At 51.6% G+C, this 24,093-nt stretch overlaps 1 protein-coding gene across 1 annotated transcript in view; it reads left to right on the top strand.

Annotated features, from left to right (window-relative positions):
- Nucleotides 1-6,920: 6,920 nt before the first annotated feature.
- The window catches only part of MB21D2 (Mab-21 domain containing 2), a 56,648-nt gene continuing 39,475 nt past the window's right edge, over nt 6,921-24,093 (top strand). Inside the window, exon 1 of the mRNA XM_083739644.1 lies at nt 6,921-7,413. Coding sequence (XP_083595770.1) covers nt 7,155-7,413 — 259 coding nt within the window. The 5' untranslated portion in view covers nt 6,921-7,154. The remainder of the gene's footprint in view (nt 7,414-24,093) is intronic.

Raw genomic sequence — 24,093 nt, 5'->3', positions numbered from 1 at the left:
GTGGCCAGTCACAGTTCTGCAGCCTAAGCAACCTCGCAGGGTTGTTGTGAAGATAAAGTGGGAAGAAAACCACAGACGCCACCTTGAGCTCCTTTGGTAGCTGTAGAAATTGGCCTTTCCCAGAAAGACTATCTGAGCAGCCCAGAACCCCATGCTTTACTCCGGAGAGTGGCGGCTCAGCAAATGAAGCCTTAGAATGGTCTCCACTGCAGGGATTCTGTGGGCACATTGCACAAATATGCATTTTGCTCATTTAATTATTTACTGCATATATAGTTCTCCTTTCTGCCAAGGCATCCAAAGGGGTTTGCAATTTAACATACTAAAACAGAAGGATGCTACCAGTTATGAAAAGCCGCTTTGGCTCAGGGTGATGGTGGTTTTATCAGGAGTTTGATAGCATGAGCTCCCTGGCCTGTTCTTTTTTGTGGCCAAGGTCCCAGTTTCATCAGGCTGATACAACCTTTTCCATTTTGTCCTCCTTGTGGGGAGAGAAGGAGGAAGAGGAGGATCACTGCAGGAGGCAAACATCCCTGGAGAAAGTTACAGATAGGTAGCCGTGTTGGTCTGCCATAGTCAAAACAAAACAAAAATTCCTTCCAGTAGCACCTTAAAGACCAACTAACTTAGTTCTTGGTATGAGCTTTTGTGTGCATGCACACTTCTTCAGATACACTGAAACAGAAGTCACCAGACCCTTCTATATAGTGAGAAGGTGGGGAGGGGTATTACTCAGAAGGGTGGTGGGAATGGGTGATTGGCAGATAGCTGTGATGAGCCTGTTGACGACTCTTAACTACTGCAATAGGTCTTACAGGAAAAAGCAAGGGGTGAGAAGGTGAAAAATGGCTTTGTCATGTATAATGAGATAAGAATCCAATGTCTTTGTTCAGACCAGGTGTCTCCATGGTTTTAAGTTTGGTAATAAGTTGCAATTCAACAGCTTCTCTTTCCAGTCTATTTCTGAAATTCCTTTGTAGTAAAACAGCTACTTTGAGATCTTGTATAGAATGTCCTGGGAGATTGAAGTGTTCTCCTACTGGTTTCTCTGTCTTGTGATTCCTGATGTCAGATTTATGTCCGTTTATTCTTTGGCGTAAGGTTTGGCCTGTTTGTCCAATATAGAGAGCTGAGGGACACTGTTGGCATTTGACATCTGAGTAATACCCCTCCCCACCTTCTCACTATATAGAAGGGTCTGGTAACTTCTGTTTCAGTGTATCTGAAGAAGTGTGCATGCACACGAAAGCTCATACCAAGAACTAACTTAGTATCCCTGGAGACAGATGGACACAACAATGGCTCTTTCTGGGGGTGCCTCACTTTTGCACGCAAACACACTTTCCCAAGAAGTCCCTGCGGTCTCTCTGACACCTTCTTTTCAGGGACAGCTCTCTTTCTGCTAGGGTCAGATTCAACAGATTTATGGCCCTTTTAAATCCAGGGCTGCCCGCAGCACCTGTGCTCTCAGAAAGAAAGGATTTGCAGGCTTCCCGTGCCTCAGTTGGTGTCCTGAAGGTTTATTGGGCTCTTTACAACCCTTCAGAAAGCACCAGCTGAGTTTCCACATCTGGGAGGCTTTCCCCCATGACGCAGTCTGTCTCTGGGCTTCTCAAAGCTGCCTGCTTATTCTGCAACCCTTCCTCATTTCATTTCTTACACAGAAGTTGAGACAACACCCAGTCTTTATTGAGAATTCCCCTTCACTTTCCTTACAGCAAAAGGCCTGGTTTTCCAAAAACGTGTGTTTGTTGCACTAGGACAGTAGTTCTCAAACTTTTTTCTCTGGGCCACATGTTCAGAATAAACAATTGCCGTATTTTTCACTCTATAGGATGCACCGGACCATAGGAGGGGGAGAACAGGGGAAAAAAATTCTCCCCCTCTCTGCTCAGCGCCCCTTCAGCAAAGCGGCAGGAGAAATGGAGCCCCTTCCATTTCTCCTCCCACTTCACTGAAGGGGTGCTGCACAGAGAGGGAAAACTGTGCAGCGCCTCTCCAGCGAAGCGAAGCCTGGAGAGCAAGAGGGATTGGTGTGCACCGACCCCTCTCCCTCTCCAGGAGGCTATCCGCAAGCCTTTGGAGTGCAGTGGGAACTCCTGCTTGCGGATAGCTGCTTGAAGGCCCCGGAGCGCAGCAGGAGTTCCCTGCGCTCCGGGGGCTTCAGTGAAAGGAACACGAAGCCTCCGGAGCGCAGGGAGAGCACTCCCTCTGCACTTTGGAGGCTTCGCGTTGCTATCGCTGAAGCCAAGGAGGCTGCATTTGCTCCATAGGACACACACACATTTCCCCTTAATTTTTGGAGGGGGAAAAGTGCATCCTATAGAGCGAAAAAAATGGTACTTGCACCATACCAATTTTTTTAATTGATAAGAAATACATTGGGAAACAAAAAGAAGCAACTCACATGTTGATTTATAGTATGACCCTGGGACACCCAGAAAGTATAAAAGAATGCAGCTACATAAGGACATGAATCATTCCCAAAATAGAAGGTTAAGAGTCCTTGAATCTCAATGGGACAAAGGCTCAGAGTCCACTTTCTTAGGTGATTATTTCACTTCTTGGAACCCTTGTAGATTTCTTGAGTGTTTCAGGAACTTCTGTCCAGGACATCAGATAAACAGCCTCTTGGTTAGGAAGGTTGGCAGAAACAGGATTGGTTCTCCATGGGCCTCCCTTTCTCATTTTTCAAGTGAGCATCACATGAGATACTCTCTCCCTCTGTTTTTTCTCCAGCCACTTTTAACTGTTGTGCAGCATTTAAAGAAGGATTCCTGGCAATGCATCCCCTCTGTCCCAGCTGGGGACAGCTGCTGAAACCTTTGCAGCGCCACGTTTGCTGACTTTGCAGTTGCAGAGCCTTTCATCACCTCTTCCCTGTGTGGGGCCTTGATCAATTTTTCATGCGTTCGAGTTCCTTTGTAGCATTTGACCTTTCCCCAAAGGGTGCATTTTCAGGACCACCACTTACAAGAAGAAGAAGAAGAAGAAGAAGAAGAAGAAGAAGAAGAAGAAGATCGAAAACCCAGGAAGGCAGGCCAGTGGCCCTTTTTGCTCGCAATAATGCAAGAGTCTTCTGCTGGATCAGGCCAATGGCCCATCTAGTCCAGCATCCTCTTCTCAGATGTCTGGGGGGAACCAGCAAGTGGGGCATGAGCACAAGAGCGCACTCCCCTCTTGCAACTGGCATTCAGAAGCATTGCAACTGTGGAGGGAGCGCATAGCTATTGTGGTGAGTCTCATCGATAGCCTTATTCTCCCCCATGAATTTGTCCAGTCTTCTTTTAACCATCCAAGTTGGTGGCCATCGCTGACTCCTGTGGCAGGGAGTTCCGTAGATTAACCATGTGCCGCAAAACGAAGTACATCCTCTTATGTGTCCTGATCGCCTGCACTGACTGGAAGCAATGGCTCTCCGGGCTTTCAGATCCCTACCTGCGTATGCCATTGGGGATGGAACCTGGGAACTTCTGCATGCAAACCAAATGCTCTACCAATGAGATACAGCCTGACAAAAAACCACTATTGGATGGAGAGACTGCAGAGTCTATGAAGTCTGGGTAGGGCAGCCCTCAAGGTAATCTTACCATTAAATTGAGAGGGGACTTGTTAGCAAAGCAACCAGCTTGGCATTCACAGTCGTAACCAAGAGAGGGCAGCAGTGGGCACCCACGCCAGCCACAGAAGACTAAAAAATAGGGCTGGCAGACCTGAGGAAGAGACCTCAATCACTTGCAGCAGGTGGAAAGGTCTTGCAGGGAGCCCCATCTTCTCCACACAAATCCTCCATTTTTTGCCTTTGAGGCCAGTGTTAAATCCATCACAGTCTTTTTTAAAATTATAAATATTTTATTAATTTTCTTTTATTATAACAAATTGCAAATAACGATCATCCAATTTTACATTTTCCAATCCACCCTCCCCCCCAGTGACTTCCCTCATCTTCCCTTCCTGGTTTGTTACACTGATTGTGGCCTTCTGCATATTAATATTCTTTAGATGTTACAACATTGTCTTCCTTCATATCTTACTTGAATAAAGTTGTGAATGTTTATTCAAAACCTGCCAATGAGTCCATTTCCTTTTTGTTGTTTCTCTGGGTAAGTTGTAAAAGGTTCCCATTCTTTTAAAAAGTCTCTGTTGTCCTTTTCATGTAGTTTATCTGTAGAATTCTGCATAATTTACCCGTTTTTCTTGCCATTGTTCTTTTGTTGGTACTTCTTCAGTCTTCCAAACTAGTTATGCAACTCTGCGTGTTTGGATGACACGGGTTCTACCCACCTCTGACAAATTCTGGCTGCCCCCTTGCCCTTCAAAGGGAGCTCTCGTAAAGGCTGGAATCATATATGCACACTTAGAATTATAGACTTGTGTGTTGGAAGGGACCCCCAGGGCTCATCTAGTCTGACCCCCTGCAATGCAGGAATCACGGCTGAAGAATCCCCAGCCAATGGCCTCCGAGGATGGGAGTCCATTCCACTGTCAAACAGCTCCCAAAGTTACTGGGAGGAAATCCCACTGAGCCCCATGGGGCTTACTCCTGAGCACAGCAGAGGGGTTATTTTGTACTTATTGGTGCAGCACTTTGGTTTTTTGGATGCTGAGCGATAGGCCAAGCTTTTCGTAAGCTTCTGCAAAGATATTTAGGATGGTTTGGAGGTCATCCTCTGAGTGTGCACACACTACGTTGTCATCAGCATCCTGAAGCTCTATGGCGGAAGTTACGGTAACCTTACTCTTTGCTTTCAGCCTGCTCAGATTGAAGAGCTTTCCTTCTGTTCGATATATGATTTCTACTCTGGTGGGGAGTTTCCCTTCAACAAAGTGTAGGATCATGCAATGAAAATAATGAATAGAGTTGGGGCAATAACACAAGCCTGTTTAACACCTGATCCCACTGTGAATGGTTCACTTTGAGAGCCATTGTTATCTGCGATTGTTGCTGTCATATTCTCATGGAGGGAGCCAAAGGATGTTCACAAATTTATCTGGGCAGCCAATTTTCAGAAGGACAGTCCACAGGGCATTACGATTTAAAGATTGTCTTCCATAAACATGGTTTTAACAATGAGTCCGTAAGTGACTGTGGAGGCCAGTTCTGGATCCACACGTCCTTCCACAGTGGGGACATTGGTTCCTGGGCAGGAGTTGATCACGGTATAGATTTGCCAAACATGCCTTCCTCTTAGCGTGTTTCTCCCTTGCGTCTTGAGTTCAAGTGTCTTCAAAGCCCAGGACACCTTTGGTCAAGGCTGTTCTCCAATTGGAGCCCTTGCAGGCCAGTGTTTCCCAATTGTCGGTGTTTATACTACATTTTTTAGATTTGCCTTGTAAAGGTAAAGGTAAAGGTACCCCTGCCCGTACGGGCCAGTCTTGACAGACTCTGGGGTTGTGCGCCCATCTCACTCAAGAGGCCAGGGGCCAGCGCTGTCCGGAGACACTTCCGGGTCACGTGGCCAGCGTGACATCGCTGCTCTGGCGAGCCAGAGCCGCACACGGAAACGCCGTTTACCTTCCCGCTGATAAGCGGTCCCTATTTATCTACTTGCACCCGAGGGTGCTTTCTAACTGCTAGGTTGGCAGGCGCTGGGACCGAGCAGCGGGAGCGCACCCCGCCGCAGGGATTCGAACCGCCGACCTTTCGATCGGCAAGTCCTAGGCGCTGAGGCTTTAACCCACAGCGCCACCTGCGTCCCCTAGATTTGCCTTGAGACAATATTTAAACCTCTTTTGTTGACCACCAGCATTACACTTTCCATTTTTAAGTTCGGAATAGAGTACAGTCATACCTCGGGTTAAATACGCTTTGAGTTGAGCGCGTTTGAGTTAACGGAAGTTACGGAGTGCGTTACTTCTGGGTTTCACCGCTTGGGCATGCGCAGACGCTCAAAATAACGTCACTTGCATGCGCAGACGTACCGTCGCTAGTTACGTTTACCTCTAGATGCGAATGGGGCTCTGGAACAGATCCCGTTTGTATCTAGAGGTACCACTGTAGTTGCTTTGTAAGACGAGGTGGGTGTCAGCTTCTGAGCTACACAGAACACTGCCATCCATGCTTGACCCGGCCAAAGAGTTCTGTGTAGCTTTTCAGATTTCTCTGCCAATAAAACAAAACATATCAATTAATTTCGTTGACGAAGGAGATGTGTATGGGATTTAATGGGAAAAGATGAGTAAAATCCAGCATCAAAGGAACATTTTTGCAGCGGCCAGTGGCAGACTTGGTTGGCGGCCAAACCTTGCCTTGGAATAAATCATGTTCATTTCAGAGCTACAGGCCAAAGTGTGTCCCGTTGGCCTTAAAGTGCACCCAGCCGCGATGAGAAGCAAATCAAAGTGGGCACGAACCGAAAGAGGCCCACCGGCGTGGCAGCTGCCTCCGGGGTCAACAGAGACCCTGAGCCAGCTGAGCAGAAACCTCTTCCTCAAGGCAAAGGCGCGCCTGGACTCCCTTGCGCCCTTGCCAGAGCCGGCAAGCGCGGCTTTTGCGCCCCCCTCGGGCTGCGCCTTTGGCGGGGTCCAACCTGGCCAGCCCCTCGGTGCGCCCCGGCTTCCAGGCTTCTTCTACGGGGGAACGGATCCTGCGCCGCCCCCAAAGCTCCTGACAACCTCCCTCCCCCCGGCGGCGAGGGGTCCTGCTCCGCGGCGAAGCTTCCCGGGTGCGCTCGGGCGCGCGGCATCGAAGCGCTCTGCGTGGCTCGAAAGCCGGCCGCGGCGCCGGTTGGAGCTGCCGGCGTTGCCGCGCGCGGTGTGGGCGGCGGCGGCGGCGGCGAGGCTGGGCCGGGCTCGGGAGCGCGCAAAGCAGCCTTGGCAGCGCGGCCACTGGGAGCGCCGTTGCTGGGATTCCCGGTCGGGCGTCCCGGCGGCGCGGCAGCCGCGCTCGCTCGCGCGCTCCCGGGCGCCGGGATCCGGGGCGGAGGAGGAGGAGGAGGAGAAGGAGGAGGAGGAGCCGCCGCGGGGCGGGCAGCCGGCGAGCGCCAGGCCCGGCCTGCCTGCCTGCCTGGCTGCTGCTGCTGCTGCCTGGGCGCTGGCGGCGGCGGCGGCGTCTGCTCCCGGTTGCGCGGCGCCTGGGGTCCGGCTGGCGGTCCGGGCGGCGGGCGCGGCTGCCGGGTGCGCTGCGTCTGCTGCTGCTCCTGGCCGGCGCGAAGATGGCCGCTCCGCCGCTGGCCGCCAAGGCCGGCTCGGGCGCCGCGCCTGGCCCGGGCCGGGCTCCCTCCTCGGCGTCGTCGGGCGGCTCCTCGCTGTCCGCCGCCGCCGCCTTCCCGGAGCTGGACTTCCGCTCGGGCGCCCGCGTCGAGGAGCTCAACCGGCTCATCCAGGAGTTCGCGCGCCACGACCAGCGCGAGTACGACGACCAGCGCGCGCTCGAGATCCACACCGCCAAGGACTTCATCTTCTCCATGCTGGGTAAGGGGGAGAAGCAGCAGGCGGCGGCGGACCAGTTGCTGCGGCCGCTTCCCGGAGGCTCCCGCGGGCGCAGGGGCGGCCAAGCCCCCAGACGGCGCGGCTTCGGGGCGCCGGGATGCCCTTCTTCGCCTGGGAGAGTCGGGGAGGTGGCGATGGTCCTTTCGGTTAATGGAAATAGGGTGGGGGGGGGAGAGGAAAAGGGCAAGGACCCCGACTTGTCGTGGGGGGGGGAGTTCTGGGCGTGATCCTGCCCCCCCTCCGTATGAGGCTGAGCCCTGGGGGCTTGCAGGGAGCCTGGCACCTGTCGCACTGGCGGCTCTTGCCTGCAGCCCCTGAATCGGAATTACGTCCGTCCCCCCCATTTCCAATAGAGCATGCTCCCAGAAGCCAGGATGCCACCCTGCTCCCCAGTCCTCCCCATCCCGCCCAAAGCCGTGGGTAGCTTGGCAGAAATGCCCGGGGGGGTGACACCGCTGGGCAAAGCCTCGTGCGCCTCCCGGCGCCTCCCGGTCCAGCTGCGGAGGAAAGGCAGCCCTTGAAGGCAGGTCCGCCCGGGGACGGAGCCGGTGGTCCCTCTTTGCAACGGGAGAGGAAGCAGGAGGGAGCGGGGAAAACAGCCTCCCTCCCCCCCCCCCCCGGCAGCCCCACTTTGCTGATTATTTCTGAGAACCCGCCCCGTTCACCTCGGCAGCGAGGCCAGGGCTGTGGCTCCCCCCCCCCCGCCCCCAGCTCGTCAGCTGAGACAAAGGGCAGAGAGGGAGAGGGGTGGGCGCCTCCCTCCCGGCGGTGCGCAAGAACAGCGCTCCCACCCTGGGCAAACGGGGAGCCTTCAGGCCATGGGTGCTTTCCACCCAGCTCAGCTGGCGGGATTGTGTGGGGAAGGGGGAGAGCCCCACCTCCTTTCGTAATTATGAAGTCTGAAATGTATTGGAATGGACATAAATCACTGCTGGAGCGTGTTGCAGGCCGAGCAGTGAGTCAAGGCGAGTCCCCTGGGATCGCAGCTGCCCTCCTCTCCCTCTTAGCGCTGCGTGAAACTGTAAGATTTAATCCTGGCTGGAGCAAAAGACCACTTCTTTGGTTTTGCTTTTGAAGAGGGCTTTGCAAAGCCAGGTAACTAAGCCCTTCTCCTCTGGCCTAAGGTGGCTGTTGCATTGCACAGACCTCAATGCTGGCTGCCTTTGGTCCTAGCTCTCAGCTGTGGTTCCATGATGAAGTTGCAGGTTCAGCAGGTGCCCCCTCTCTCCTCCTTTGGCCTACCTGTGAGGAGGAGGGGGTTGGAAGCTTTCCTTTCCATCCCTGTTCTTCATTAACTGCCCTCTAGCATCACGTCCAAACTACACAAACTTCAGGTTATTCAAAGGAACAAAGGTCACACTGAGGCTGACTTCTTCCACGCAAACACCCATTTATCTCTCTGCAAACGTGGAAGGATATATTCAGCAACTTTTGGAAACACGCAAACTTTTTTTTTTTGAGGGGGTGGTCTTACCTTTCAAACAAAATGACCAAGGGTTGGCCAGTCTTTATTTTCAGCCAGTAAATGAGGCTAACCACCCTTTCCCTCCAGAAATGTTCCTGAGAGTGGAGCTAAGCTTCTAGTCACCTTGCGGCTGTGCCGGAGGAGTGTCGTGGGTGGGGGGTCGGTGGGCACAGGCTACAATGGAGAGGGGGAGAGTCTGAGGCTCAGGCATGTCACGCTGAACCGTAGTTTAGTGTAGCCCCTGGACCCAGCCTTTTGAGCCGCAGAGTCCCAGAACAGCCACGAGCTTTGCAGTCCCAGGGAAGCCTAGTGTGGTCTGCTATGGGGCCTTTGCGAAGACTTGATAGGATTAGCGATCTCTTGGTGATGATCCTGTTGCTAAGGTGCTCACAGGATGCTTGTTTGCTGCTTCCTGTCTTCCTATCTTTTTAAAATAATAATTTTTATTGAGTTTTCCATATTTAGTTACATTTCATTACACAGATCTATAACATAAAGCATTGCTCCAACAAGAGCATTGACTTCCCTCCCTCCCTCTTTCTGACTTCCCAACATTTTTAAACAATGCTTCCTGTCTTTTTGGCCTTGGTAGGCTCCGAGTTACCGATGCCAAGCAGTTAGTTCCCTGTTAATTTCTGGTGTGGAGGACCTCGTCCGTTTCCCTTCTGTCACTGATCTCGTTCCTGCCCTGGCTTGGCTCCTGCTGCCAGTACTGGGGGAGGAACTGCCCTACGTATGGCACAGGGCCTTTGATTGGGAAGCAGATGCGCCTGGCCGCAGAGGGTACTTCCTGCCACCCTCACTCTGACTTGGCACTGGCCAGAGCGTAACACTCCCTGGTGCTCAGCCTGCAAACCAAGCCACATCTCAGCTCCTGACCCCTTTCGTTCCAGCTTGGCTGTAACCGGCTGGCTGGGCAGTGAGCTAGTAGCCTGCCTGCAAGGCTGCGTCAAAGGGTTTCTGTTGCTGTGGGGTGGGAGTGCTTGAATTCCTCCCCAAGCCTTAGAAGCCAATCAAACCTTGTGATGTTTTTGGAGCCCCAGCTGCCTCCCCCTGGCCCTTAGTAGATTCAGTGAAGGACCAGGCAGCCACACTAAATCCAGTGTTGTGGGGCAGACCCCCAAGTTCTGCTCCTTTCAGCACTGCTTGATAACATGAGAAGCCCCTGAGCATGCAGAAGGAGTGGCCCACATTTTCATGATTTAATCAGAAACACTTATATACTGCTTGGTATTAAAAAATAATAATCTCTTAAGTCGTGACTTCTTATAACACTTTGGCCTGTGTCTGGGTGAACTGGGGGCAGCAGGGACCAGTCAGAAATGGCTTCTGTGGGGAAGGTTGCCATGTTTAACTGTGACTTTCCATGAGGAGTGATTACCTTAGCGAAGTGCTTCACAGGTGAGGACTTTGTCGGGTTTGATGTGCCGAGGAGAGACAATCTGGCTCTAAGGTCCACAAGCTTCATTGCTTGTTTGCCAGCATGTGAGAAGTAAGAGGCCTGAGAGCAGTTTAGGGCAGCCTCTCACGCCCCTTCAAGGCGTCTCAGGTTTGGGGGTGCCTCTGGGTTCGCTGCTGCTCCCTAGATGCCCAGATGGCTGTGGGGACCTGAGGCTCCTTCTCTCCCTGCAGCAGCTCTCCTGGTGCAGGATCGGCCCTTTGCCACTCATGCAGTATCTGCATAACCTGCCTCCTGCAACAGGACTGCCTTTGGAAATGCTTTTGGGACAGGCATCTGGTCCAGAATGCAACCACAAGAGATGTCCTCAGCACGTGAAGCATTACTACTCTGATATCGGATCAACTTGGCTCCAGTTTTGGGACTGGTTCAAAGGGCTGTTACTTAAAGCCCAGAATATCTGAATGATGGTAGGAAGCTATGCAAGGCAGGGGCTTCTCAGTAGTGGCACCGAGATGGCGCAGCTTCTGGCCAAGGGACGTCCATCTGTCTTCCTTGCTGATGGGTTTGAGCCGACAAGTTAAAATGTCTCCATTGGGTCTTTGAGGAGGTGGACAGATAGAAAGGACTGGAAGCGGTTTTAAGATGCAGCTGTCTCTGACCAGCTTGGCTAAAGGTCATTTCCTGTGGCAGTTGTAGCAAATGGAACTTCCAACCCTGCTCAGGTGAACTTGCCTGTCATTCAGTAGCTAAGAATGTGCCCTGCGGGTGCGCAAATTCTCTAGCAACAGTAGACGGCTCGATGTTTCTGCCGCACCTTCGCTGTTTGCAAAGGCTGGGCGTGTTCCCTGTAATCTTTACGTGACTCTTCTTGTCCTGGCTAGACTTGCTCCAGGAGGAAACCGCCAAGGGTTCCTGGAGAAGCCTATGTTAGCAGCTCTCTTCTTTAAAGGAAGACTTGCTCCCGCTTGATAGAGAACTTAGCTGGAGAGTGCCCGCAGGATTAGAACCTTATTGGGGGTGGCTCACTCAGAGGAACCCCTAGGATTACAGCAGTACAAATAGGAACCCCTTCGAAAATAAAACCCTAAGGGAGCAAACCCCCCTCCCCAAAGGACCCATCTGAACTGAGCATGCTCAGTGGCTGCAGAACGCTTAGCTTCTGTTTGGGAGGGGGAGAGAAGCATGAGGGAAACAGAAGGGAGTAAGAAAATGCTTCTGAATTCTGGTTGCTATAAACTGCAAGAGGGGAGAGTGTTATTGCGCTCAGGTCCTGCTTGCTGGTTTCTGGCTGTAAGACCAGGGGCCCTGGCCTAGGTGGGCCCCCTCTGGCCTGATCCTGCAGGCAGACTCTTCTAATGTTCTTAGGATGCCTGGCCGGCCGGCCCCCTAAACTGGAGCTCTCCATTGGCTGCCTTTCCCACTTGAAATCTAATATTCCCCAAATCATGCCTTCAGAAAAAAGGTCTAGGCATGTGCTTGGCAATGGCACATAATTATATATCTACAAATGGTAACTAGGATACCGATCATGGTGGTTCTCTGTCTCTCTCTCTCCTCCCCACCCCCACTCCCACCCCGCCCTACGGAAAAGCCTGACAGGATTCTGCATGAGCTCACACTCGAGAGAAAGAGCCCTTCCGTACAGTAGGCACAGTGTTAATGAACTCGAAGCACTTCTTTTTTGCAATCCAGCTGTGCATATTTCTCATTGTCGGCTTCCTCCTTCTCTCTCTCTAAATGCTGGAGCTCAGAAAAGGCAGGGAAAGTTCCACAAGGAAGGATAAGAGTTGTTAGAAGCAGCCTTGTAAGATGAGTAACCGAAGCTGCGTCCTGCCCCCCCCCCGGCTGCCCGAAGGAGAGACTCCCAAGGGATTCCCAGGAGGGTCCCTTATGTCTCTTGGGAATCGCCCCCCTCCCCCGCTGGCCTCTCCTTTCATCAGCGACCCCAAAGGTGTCTCCCTTTCTGGTTGGTGGTACAGTGGGGGGGGTGCTTTGCAGGGGCTCTCGTCTCTTCGAGAGGGGCTGAAGAGGTGGCGGCGGCTGGATGAGCCTGGAGAAAAGAGCTTATGGAAGTGACCTAGTTATTGTGTTATCTTATCGCAGATAATCTCTCTCCACCCCCCCCCCCGCCATGGCGTCTCTGCTCTGCCTTTGCAATTGGAGGCAGAAACGCTCCCAAGTACCATTTGCTAGAAATCGCAGGAAAGGAGAGTTGCCCTTGTGCTTGAATTCTGCTTGCTTGTTTTCCATCGGGGGCACCTGGGTGGCCCCCGTGAGACGGGCCGTGGGTCAGATCCAGCAGGTGGTTCTTGTTCTGCCATGGAAGACAAGGCTGTTATTCACGGAAGAGAAGGCTTCCAATGGCCTTGGCTCTGCTCTGCTGGAGACAACAAGGCTTTTCCTGAGTGCCACTGGAAGACGCAGGAGAGCAAAGTTTGGGTCCCGCTTGCAGGTTTCCCATAATAAACACCTGTGGGAGCAGGATGCTGGGTTGATGGCCTACTGGCCTGATCCAGCAGCGCTCTTCTGGTTTTCTTAGAGAGCATATGGATTGCCAAAGAGTGGCAACGGGGGAGAAACTATCCTGCTGCTTTCCAAAGTCAGGATTTTCGCCCCGTCCATCCCGTGTCAAGTGCTCACCCTTTGTGTCTGATCCAGAGTCCTCTTTAAAAGGAGTAAGTGTCAAGTGGTCCAGTAGCGATATTGTTCTTTGTTCTGTGTTGGGGACCAGAAACTCAGCTCCACGGAGGTGCTAGCTAGGGGGAGCTTTGCGCTGCAACAGTTTCCTGACCTGTGGAACATCCGGCTGCAGATAAGAGTGTTTGTGCTGCTTGTAGTGGGGGTTATTGCTGGATAGCTGGCTGAGAGTGAGCAAACCACATCAAGGACTCTTCCTCTCTCTCTCTCTTTCCAGCGTAACTTTTATCAAATAATTAAAATAAAACCAATGAAGCATTTGTTCTCCCTCATCCCTATTGCTGTCACTTCTGCAACTGCTCATCAACTCTTAGTTTTATTTATTTAAATGTTTGTAAGCACATAAGCACATTTGGGATGCGGGTGGCGCTGTGGGTTAAACCACTGAGCCTAGGACTTGCTGATCAGAAGGTCGGCGGTTCGAATCCCCACGATGGGGTGAGCTCCCATTGCTCGGTCCCAGCTCCTGCCAACCTAGCAGTTCGAAAGCACCTCAAAGTGCAAGTAGATAAATAGGTACTATTCCGGCGGGAAGGTAAACGGCATTTCCGTGCGCTGCTCTGGTTCGCAAGCAGCGGCTTAGTCCTGCTGGCCACATGACCTGGAAGCTGTACACCGGCTCCCTCGGCCAGTAAAGCGAGATGAGCACCGCAACCCCAGAGTCGGTCACGACTGGACCTAATGGTCAGGGGTCCCTTTACCTAAGTACATAAGAGGAGCCTGCCAGGAGCTCACAGCTCTTTAGATATACCCTGGTCTCTCCCAGGCCCTCATCCCCGATGCCACACTGGTGCACAGGGAGGAAGGGGGCAATTGAGGTACGGGCTCCACCTATGATTTGCGGTGCGTGTTTAGGTTACTCTGCAAAATCTGAAAACTTCCCCACGAGCCTGAAATGAGTTGAAGGGATCTCTAGCACACAGCAGAGACCCTGGGATTCCGATGTGCGTTGCCTCTGAGTAAGGGATTGTGGAAACATGGGCAGCAGGTCACTTGCGTGCACGATGGAGTTCCCACATGCACCATGGTGAGGAAAACACCTTGCCAGCGGCAAGCCAAGCGCTTCTGAATCTTGCCGTGTGTCAACAAGCCTTTGGTCTCGTACCTCGATTGTTACGGCAGACTCTGTCGCTTTTCTGGCCTGTCTGCTGGTTAAGTCGTGATTTTAATCCTTTGCGATGTGCGGCTTCTGGGTGTCACTCTAATCTCCATCTGTGTGACAGGGAACCGAGCCATGGGGGGATGTCCTGGGGGGTTCTGGCACCCGGAGACGGATGGCGTGGTACTTCTTTGGGCAGTCGCTGCTGCCCCCTGATGAATGGAGCTGCGCAGCTCGGCCTGGCGCACTGCTGGGTCTTGTGCTCTTTCCAGCAGGCAAAGGTGGCAGGAGGGAGCTATGTGCCAGCCAGACAATGAATTGAGGTTTTGCTGGGGGGTTTGCCACAGGTTTGCCTTGCAGCGCTTGAGCAAGTAGACTAGAAACTGAGCAATTGCCGCATCTTTCACCGTGATTCCTGCCTGGCTGGGGGTTGGGCTGGATGACCCCTGGGGTCCCTTACGATGCTGCAGTGCAGTTCTGTGGATCTACGCCTTGTGCATTGAGTCCCCCCCCTCTGTGCGCATTGCATGGCAAGCGGCGCATGTGAGCTCTTGCAGGTAAGATCACACTTCCGGTGCTTCTCAAAACGAGGTCTGCATTTCAGCTCTACCTCTCTTTTAAATCAGAACCAGTGAAGGTCCTGTCTGAGTGCCTGGAGGCGGTTGGAAGATGGATGGCAGCAAACAGAATGAGGTTGAATCCTGACAAGACAGAAGTACTGCTTTGGGGGGGACAGGGGTGGGCGTGTGTGGGGGACTCCCTGGTCCTGAATGGGGCAACTGTGCCCCTGAAGGACCAGCCTGGGAGTCATTTTGGACTCACAGCTGTCCATGGAAGCACAGGTTAATTCTGTGTCCAGGGCAGCTGTCTCCCAGCTCCATCTGGTATGCAGGATGAGACCCTCCCTGCCCGCAGACTGTCTCACTAGAGTGGCACATGCTCTGGTTATCTCCCGTTCGGACTGCTGCCATGCGCTCTACGTGGGGCTACCTTTGAAGGTGACCCAGAAACTACAACTAATCCAGAATGCGGCAGCTAGACTGGTGACTGGGAGCGGCCGCCGGGACCACATGAAACCGGTTCTGAGAGATCTGCATTGGCTCCCAGGACGTTTCCGAGCACAATTCAAAGTGTTGGTGCTGACCTTTAAAGCCCTAACCGGCTTTGGTCCAGTAGATCTGAAGGAGCATCTCCACCCCCATCGTTCTGCCCGGACACTGAGGTCCAGCTCCGAGGGCCTTCTGGCGGTTCCCTCATTGTGAGAAGTGAGGTTACAGGGAACCAGACAGAGAGCCTTCTCGGTAATGGCACCCACCCTGTGGAACACCCTCCCTTCAGATGTGAAGGAAATAAGCAGCTATCCTATTTTTAAAAGACATCTGAAGGCAGCCCTGTTTAGTAAAGTTTTTAATATTTAATGCTGCATTGTTTTTAGCACTCGATTGGGAGCCGCCCAGAGTGGCTGGGGAAACTCAGCCAGATGGGCAAGGTATAAATAATAAATGATAATAATAATAATAATTATTATTGTGTGGTGTTGCAATGCGCTTGAATGTGTGAAGTGGCCCTCTGAGGAAATAAGAGAGTCGCAGAGTTGGGAGGGACCCCTGAGGGACATCTAGCTCAACCCCCTGCAAGGCAGGAGTCACAGCGAAAGAATCCCTGACAGGTGGCCTCTGCTTTGAAGCTTCTGGTGCAGGGGAGAGTCCACCACCTTTCGAGGGTGTCTAAGGGAGACCAGAGGTGGTTTATGGGACCCTTGCATGGATTCACTCTAGGCCTGCAGCAGAATTCTCTCCCTCGCTCCTTCTTCCTTTGGACCCAGGCCCACTGGGGAGGTGCTGGCCCTGGAGAAATCCCCGGGGCCATCTTGCCTGGGTTCCAGAAAGGCACATTTCGGTTCTCAGAAACTTAAATATTTTCCTTGCTCTGCACTTAAACAATTAATCCTGGCTTTTTAAAGTGGTTTTAAACATGGATTGGGAGGGGGAATGCTGTGATTTTTCTCTTCTCCAAAGGAGCCTGGAGTACAGTCCCTGTTTGTCTGCCCAGGGCTTTTGTTGGGAGTGTGCTGAGACAGTACAAGGCTGTCCTTGGCAGTTAGCAAATGTTCTTTGCTCGCTGGCCTTGTCTATCCACGTGGCAGCGTCTGGCTGATTGACGGGGATTTATTCCCCCCCCCCCCCGGCTGGAGGCGAAGAATCTCTTGCACAGAGCTGACTGTTTCTAAAACTTGGACCCGAAGGTGTCTTCGGTTAAAGCCCCATTTCTTCCCGTTCTATGGATGGGTAAGTTGAGGCACAGACAACTCTTCTTCCAATTAAACCCACCTCTGCATCTTATGGTGGTCACCTAACTGCAAACCAAGGTTGGAATTCGCAGCACTGGGTTCAGTGTTAGGTGTTTTTTATTTGGGTGTACTTTGGTCAGTAGAAGCTTGGTAACCAGTTCAGCCGTGGTGCATCTGGAAACACGTAAATGATTATTCAAAGTGCAATTCTAGTTTGCGTATGCCGTGACACAATGTCAGGGTGCAGCGATGCCTTGGTGCAAGGTGACAAAATGTTCTAGTCAGATAAAGTTACCACACATGCAGGAGAATTGAGCAGAGGCCAGTGGTGTGGACTGGGGTGGGTGGAGAGGAATTCAAGGAAACCATGGTAGATTATTATTTTCTAATATGATTCAGAACCTTATAAGCTCCAGATTAAGAACCCCTGCATGATCTGACATGCCAGAGTCCCGCCTTTAAGCTGTGATACAGAGGTTTTGCAGCTCTCTGTGTTGTCTGAAACTCTGCAAACTGCTGAAGAACCCCTTACAGAAGTGTCTTTCTCCATAGTGAACGCTCTTCAGTCTCAGGGTGAGCAAGGCGTGTACTGGCCATTTCAGAGACTGGAGTTCCTTTGCCACTTTGACGTTGACATTCGTGGAAAAGGGCCTACAGAGGACTACTAGACACGATGGTTGCGCTCGGCCTCTAGTTGGAGGCAGCAACCCTTCATTAATTTATAGAGCTGCGCAATTGGAAGGGACCCTGAGGGTCATCTAGTCCAAGCCCCTGCAATGCTGGACTCTCAGCGGAAGCATCCAAGACAGATGCCCAACTAACCTCTTCTTAAAAGTCTTCAAGGAAGGAGAGTCTGCCACCTTCTAAGGAAGCCCGCTCCACTGTTGAACTGCTCTTGCTGTTAGAAAGTTCTTCCTGATGTTTAGTCAGAATCTCCTTTCTTGTAAGTTGAAGCCATGAGTTTGAGTCCTACCCTCCAGAGCAGGAGAAAACAAGCTTGCTCCCTCTTCCATGTGACAGCTCTTGAGATATTTGATGATGGCTCTCATATCTCCTCTCAATTGTGTCTTTTTCAGGCTAAACATACCCACCTCCTTCAAGTGCTCCTCGTAAGGTTTAGTTTCCAGACCCTTGATCATCTTGGTTTGCCCTCCTCTGCACATCTTCCAGCTTGTCAACATCCTTCTTAAATTGTGGCGCCCAGAACTGGCAGAATAGTGCTTCAGATTACGAGTTGCTGGAAGCCACAGGAGGGGAGAGGGCTCTTGGGCTCGGATCCTGCATAATGGTTTCCCATTGAGGCATCTGCTTGGCCACTGTGAGACCAGGATACTGGACTAGCAGGCTCTCCTGATGGTTTTACGTTCTCTGTCTGGCACAGGAATGTTGCTAATCTAATCTCTCCTCCACCCAGACCTTCATAGTTCCTGAAGAGTCCGGAATTTGCAGATGTGGCATGATGCATTTGGGGTGTGGCCAGCGAGTACACCCCAATATCAGGGTTTGGGGAGCTTCTCTTGTTTTTAGGAGGTTTTGTTTCAGTCCAGGGGGGCAGGCAGACCCCATTGGTGTGTGGTTCTGTCTGGTCTGCCAGGCTGGATCTTCCAGCTGTGTCCTGTTCCGTCCTTCCCAACAGCACTCTAATCTCTGACAAAGTGGCGAACAGATTAAGCCCTGGAGACACTTGACTTCAAGGGCCTCAGGATTGGCAGTTTGGTGGTGGCTGGAGCAGGCGGGGAGGAGGGGGCTGGAGTGGAGCAGGCCCCTGCCTTTTCTGTAACTGAGCTGCAGTCGCAGAGTAAACACGACTTGCATTTCCATTCAGGATTTTGTTCTCTCTCGCATATGGAAGGAAAGGCGTCCAGCTCAGCTCAGCGACTCTTTCTCGATTTGGCAGGGGGAAAGACCAGGCGTGCCAGGCTGAGACGGGAGCAGGCGCCTCTGAGTCGCAAGGGGAGCGATGACAGCTCCCTAGGAGGGCCTGGGCTCTGCGGGTCGACTGTCTGGCTCCTGTCTCTGCTCCAGAGATGATGGAGAAGCATCCCTAGGAAGGAGCAGGGCTGGACATCCAGGAGGGCCGTGGCTCAGAAGTGGAAGTTGTGCCGGGTCGATTGCTGCTCTGATTTTGCGAGCGTACAGGGCAGAAAGTTCCCTTCCACCCTGGCTTTAAGAACAAAAGGACTGCGGTTTGCAAAGGGGGCTGAGAATTGCAGCTCTATGAGTGGTGAACTGCTCCACACAGGATTTCTTGTGGGGATCCCTTCCAACTCTGCCAGGGACTCTTGTCTCATGTCCTCATGTCTACGGTCAAGCTTGTTTTCTCTGCTCCACCGATAATAATAATAATAAATTTTTATTTATACCTCGCTGTTTCCGGTTCAAAAAACCCAGGCTCAGGGCGGCTAACAGCAGATTTAAAACACTTAATTGATGCAACAAAAAAACAGCATAAAATACAGTATAAAACGTGAATAAAAAATTCAGACTTCAAAAATCAATTCAGGAGGGAAATCCATCCAATAAACATTAGATGATCACCAGGGCTAGCTGGCTAAATTAGTCCTATTTGGGCCAGCAAGGAGACCAGGGGAGAATTAGCTGTGGGATCCCAGAGTGGGTTATCTTCATGAAAAGGAGAGATGGAGGGAAGGATGGGGAATAGAAGATCAGGCTAAGTTCAGATTGAAAGCAAGGTGGAATAGCTCTGTCTTACAGGCCCTGCGGCAGGAGGTTAAATCCTGCATGGCCCTGGTCTCATGGGACAGAACATTCCACCAGGTCGGAGCCACCACTGAGAAGGCCCTGGCCCTGGTGGAGGATAATCTGACTTCCTTAGGGCCTGGGACCTCTAAACTATGGTTATTCATGGAACTTAAGGTCCTCTGCGGGGCAGACCAGGAGAGGCGGTCCCGTAAATACGAGGGTCCTAAGCCACAAAGGACTTTAAAGGTCAAGAAAGACCTGCACCTTAAACCTGACCCAATACTCCACTGGGAGCCAGTGCAACTGGTAAAGCACTGGGTGAATATGCTCCCATGGTAGGGACCCCATGAGGAGCCTCGCTGCAGCATTCTGCACCCGCTGGAGTTTCTGGGTCAGCTTCAAGGGCATCCCCACGTAGAGCGAATTACAGTAGTCAAGCCTGGAGGTGACCGTTGCTTGAACCTTTCTAAAGCTTCTGGGTTGAGGTACCTCATTCTTGAATCCACAGCAAAAGGTGACCGAGCCAAAAGAATGACGACATTATGTAATGTTGTTCCTCCTCACTCTTGAGGTTCTGAAAAAACAGATGGGCTGAGGCCAAGTTCTGGTCTTGGAATGCTTGACCTCTTCTCTCTCCCGGGGGAGACTTGGGTCATCTGGGTCTGGCCATGGAGGCTGAGTGTAGCCGTCCTGGCCAGCAGCCTACAAGAGCCTCCTCCTCCTCCACGATTTTGTCCTGTTGCCTTTCTAAGTCCCCTACCTCCAGTGGGAGTGAGTTCCATAGTTTTAACTCACCCGTTCCACTGAGATTGAGGCAGTTCCAGATGGAAATGTCCAAAGAGAAGGGCGTCTGCGATGGATGGGAGTGTCTTAAAAGTGAGATCTTGGAGGCACAACCTCAAACAGTAGGAGGCCTCTGAAGAAGCCAACAATTGTTACTCAGCCATGCTTGCAGCTGCTGCCTACTCCCTCGGAGCCTCATCCAGCCCTCCATTTCTATGACTTTTCCCCACAACCAGGCACCTATAACCGGGAGCGAGGCTGCCTGGAGAGAGAAGCATATGAGGGTGAGGATAATGTGTGCATGGAGGGTTTTGTCCCTTACATCTCTGTGCCTTCCCTCTCCTTTTTGTGTGTCTGAGGCAGATCTGGGCTGATGCAGACCCACACATCTGCTGTCCCCACTGTGGCTGTAGATTGAGTCTGTGAAATTGTCTACCCCTTCCTCTCATTTTCACCCACTGCAACACTGTGATTCAAACCGCAACTGGCCTTGGCATCAAGCGTCCAGCTTGAGCTGGCGAAGCTGAAGCCTTGCTCTTTGGCTTCTGTAAAGGTCAAGGGACCCCTGACCGTTAGGTCCAGTCGCGGACGACTCTGGGGTTGCGGCACTCATCTCGCTTTACTGGCCGAGGGAGCCGGAGTACAGTTTCCGGGTCATGTGGTCAGCAGGACTAAGCCGCTTCTGGCGAACCAGAGCAGCGCACGGAAACGCCGTTTACCTTCCCGCTGGAGTGGTACCTATTTATCTACTTGCACTTTGACGTGCTTTCAAACTGCTAGGTTGGCAGGAGCAGGGACAGAGCAACGGGAGCTCACCCCGTCACGGGGATTCGAACCGCCGACCTTCTGATCAGCAAACCCTAGGCTCTGTGGTTTAACCTACAGTGTCACCCACGTCCCTAAATTAGCCTGTACTAGAGGCTAATTTGTAAAAGGCCAAGGGATATCTTGTTGGAGTGGTACCTATTTATCTACTTGCACTTTGACGTGCTTTCGAACTGCTAGGTTGGCAGGAGCAGGGACTGAGCAACGGGAGCTCACCCCGTCACGGGGATTCGAACCGCCGACCTTCTGATCAGCAAACCCTAGGCTCTGTGGTTTAACCCACAGCGCCACTTGGGATCAAAGTCTCTTTCTGGGCAAGGGGGCCGGGAAACCACTTTTCCCAAGAGGTTTGCTGCTTGTGGCAGATCTCCTCCTTTCTCCCTGGCTCAGGTGGTTTGGCGCTTTGGAGATACCCTTTGTGATACCCTCACAAGTGAATTTTCGTAAGGGTGGGGGTTGCGTTCTTCCTCCCCTGTCATCTGCCTCTGATGATGAAATGGCTCTTCTTAGGAAACAGCCTCTGGGAAGGATAACCTCGGAGGGGGAGTCCCTGTGGCTGCTTCTTCCTCTTAACTTGAGACCTCGGGCAGCCGCACTGGCTTCCCTTTTCTCTCTGCAAATCTCCTTCCTGGCTCCCCCTCCCTCTGCTGCCCTGCTGTGGTATTTTGGGAATGTGACCTCTGCCAAGTCACAGCGCCCTTTTCTTTTCCCAGAGAAAGAGGCGGGGGTGGCACATTAGGGCTTCTGTGGGCCAGTTCCTTCACCCACCGCAGAGAAGAGCCATTGTGCCCTCTTTGCGGTGTTATTTAATTAAAGATTTATTTGCCTGGTGAAAGCCCCATTAGAGCAGCGGGAGGTGGCAGCATCAGAGCATCACTTCAGGGGCCGAGTCCTGTCAGCTCCTCCCCCTCCCCCTCTTGCCTCAACCATTTTTTGTTTCATTTTTAGCTTTATAAAGGATTTTAGGTCTTTGAGAGAGAGAGATTTATTGCATTTCTGTGCTGCTTTCCTTTCAAACGAATCCTGAAGCTGCTTAGAACAACAACAATTGGCAATAGTGTAACAGTGTCACAGGTCTTCTTTGGCGATCCCTCGTAGCCGAATAAGATTGTCTTCCATCAGCACGGTCTTAACAATGAGTCCGTAAGTGACTGTGGAGGCCAATTCTGGATCCACACGTCCTTCCACAGGGGGGACATTGGTTTCTGGGCGGGAGTTGATCACGGTGTGGATTTGCCAAGCGTGCCTTCCTCTTAGCACGTTTCTCCCTTGCGTCCTGAGTTCAAGTGTCTTCAAACCCCATGACACCTTTGGCAAAGGCTGTTCTCCAACTGGAGCGCTCGCAGGCCAGTGTTTCCCAATTGTCGGTGTTTATACTACATTTTTTAAAGATTTGCGTTGAGAGAGTCTTTCAACCTCTTTTGTTGACCACCAGCATTACGCTTTCCATTTCTAAAATCATAAAAGAGTAGTTGCTTTGGAAGACGATAATCAGGCATCCACACAACATGACCAGTCCAACGAAGTTGAAGAAACTTTGCTTCAATACTAGTGATCTTCGCTTCTTCCAGGACACTGGTATTCGTTCGCCTGTGTTCCCAAGTGATGTGTAAAAAGTTTTTGGAGACACTGTTGATGGAATCTTTCGAGGAGTTGGAGATGGCGTTTATAAGTGGTCCACATTTCACAAGCAGACAGTAAAGTTGGTAGTACAATAGCTTTGTAAACAAGCATTTGAGCTTCCCCTTTGAATGTCCCAGTCCTCGAACACTCTGCACTTCAATTGGGAGAAAGCCGCACTTGCAGAGCTTAGGCAATGCTGGATTTCTGCATCACTGTTGGCCCTTGTGGAAATATAACTGCCCAGGTAGTATAAGTGATCAACATTTTCCAATGTTACACCAGTGTAACAGGTACAGCTCAAGCCATATTATATAATTAACAAAACACCAGCAAGACACTTAATGATCTGTAAAGCACAGTAAACAAACCCACAACAAAAAAGTAAAAAGCTGAGCATCACAGTTACAACGTAAGTTATATGATTAACTGATCATCAATAAAACATTTATAACAGGCATAGGCAAACTTGGCCCTCCAGATGTTTTGGGACTACAATTCCCATCATCCCTGACCACTGGTCCTGTTAGCTAGGGCTCCTGGGAGTTGTAGTCCCAAAACATCTGGGGGGCCGAGTTTGCCTATGCCTGATTTATAATCTATAAAACAATGTTGAAAGGCAGCAATTGAAAAAGTTAGCTGAGGGCACATTCCTCTTGCAGCGGAGGCAGGTGTTTCCTTTGTGGCCCCTCCCGTTGCCCCTCTGCCGGGCCAATCTGCCTCGGTGCTCCGTGACCCTCCTTGAACACCACTCCACAATGCCCTGGTGCCAGTTCCCCTGGACCACTGCTGCAGCATCCTTCTCCGTGCTTAAGCCCCCATCCCAGAGAAGATGCCAGGTTAGGAGGATGGGCAGGGGGAGGGCAGGTGGGATTGATGGATTGGACTGGATGGCTATCTTTCTCTGTTGATTTTGGTTCAGGTGAATCCCAGAGCAGCTTACAAACAGGAAATAACAGTAACATGAACGAACATCACAAATGCAGCATAGATCATGTAGAATACTCAAACCATAAACCAAAGAGAATATACATAGAAATTGCTCCCTCTTCTGCTGCAGCTCCATCTCTGCTCAGGACGGGGCAGGAAAGAGACCGCCAGAGTCTCCTCCGGCGCAACGCTTTGGGGGGAATCCTTCTTGCCAGCCTTTCCATATGTGGGGGGAGAGGGTGTTTCGGAAGCCCCCACGTCATCTGCTGCACCCTTCTGTGCCGGATCAGACCAAAGACATGCCTGGAGCTGGTGTAGCTGTGGAGCGTCTGAAAGGCAGGTTGGGGAAAGCAGATCTCCGCTGATGCATGCTGAGACCCAAAGTGGCCTTGCTTAGCCTTGCAAGAAGTATGAGACTTGTGAGAGTCGGATGAAGGTCGCTACATTAATAATAATAATAATAATAATTAATAATAATAATAATGTAGGGGAGCTGTTCGTGTGCAGTGTAAGCATTTGATTCTTTCTCTTTCCCTTCCTCCTGGGTTGCCTTTGCAATGGGCTGCACTGGGAAGGGAATAAACATGGTGTAGCAGCTGAGCAGAGCTGCCTTTTGCCCCCGTCTTTTCCCCGTCATCTCAACCCCACTCGGCCCCTTCGGTTGGCGGAACTGGCACTGCGTAATCAAACAATTAAACCCCTGCGTTGTAAACAATTATCAGTAATATCCAAGGCAACACGATGACCAAGTACAACAATGCAATATCAATATAAACTCTTTATATAATCTATACAGAACTTTGAATAATATGAAATATGCACTCTCTGCAAAACCAAATAAACAGAAA

This window comes from Podarcis gaigeae, assembly GCF_964106915.1.
Source record: "Podarcis gaigeae genome assembly, chromosome: 5".
NCBI classification, from domain to species: domain Eukaryota; kingdom Metazoa; phylum Chordata; class Lepidosauria; order Squamata; family Lacertidae; genus Podarcis; species Podarcis gaigeae.
This window is presented reverse-complemented; position numbering and strand designations above follow the sequence as displayed.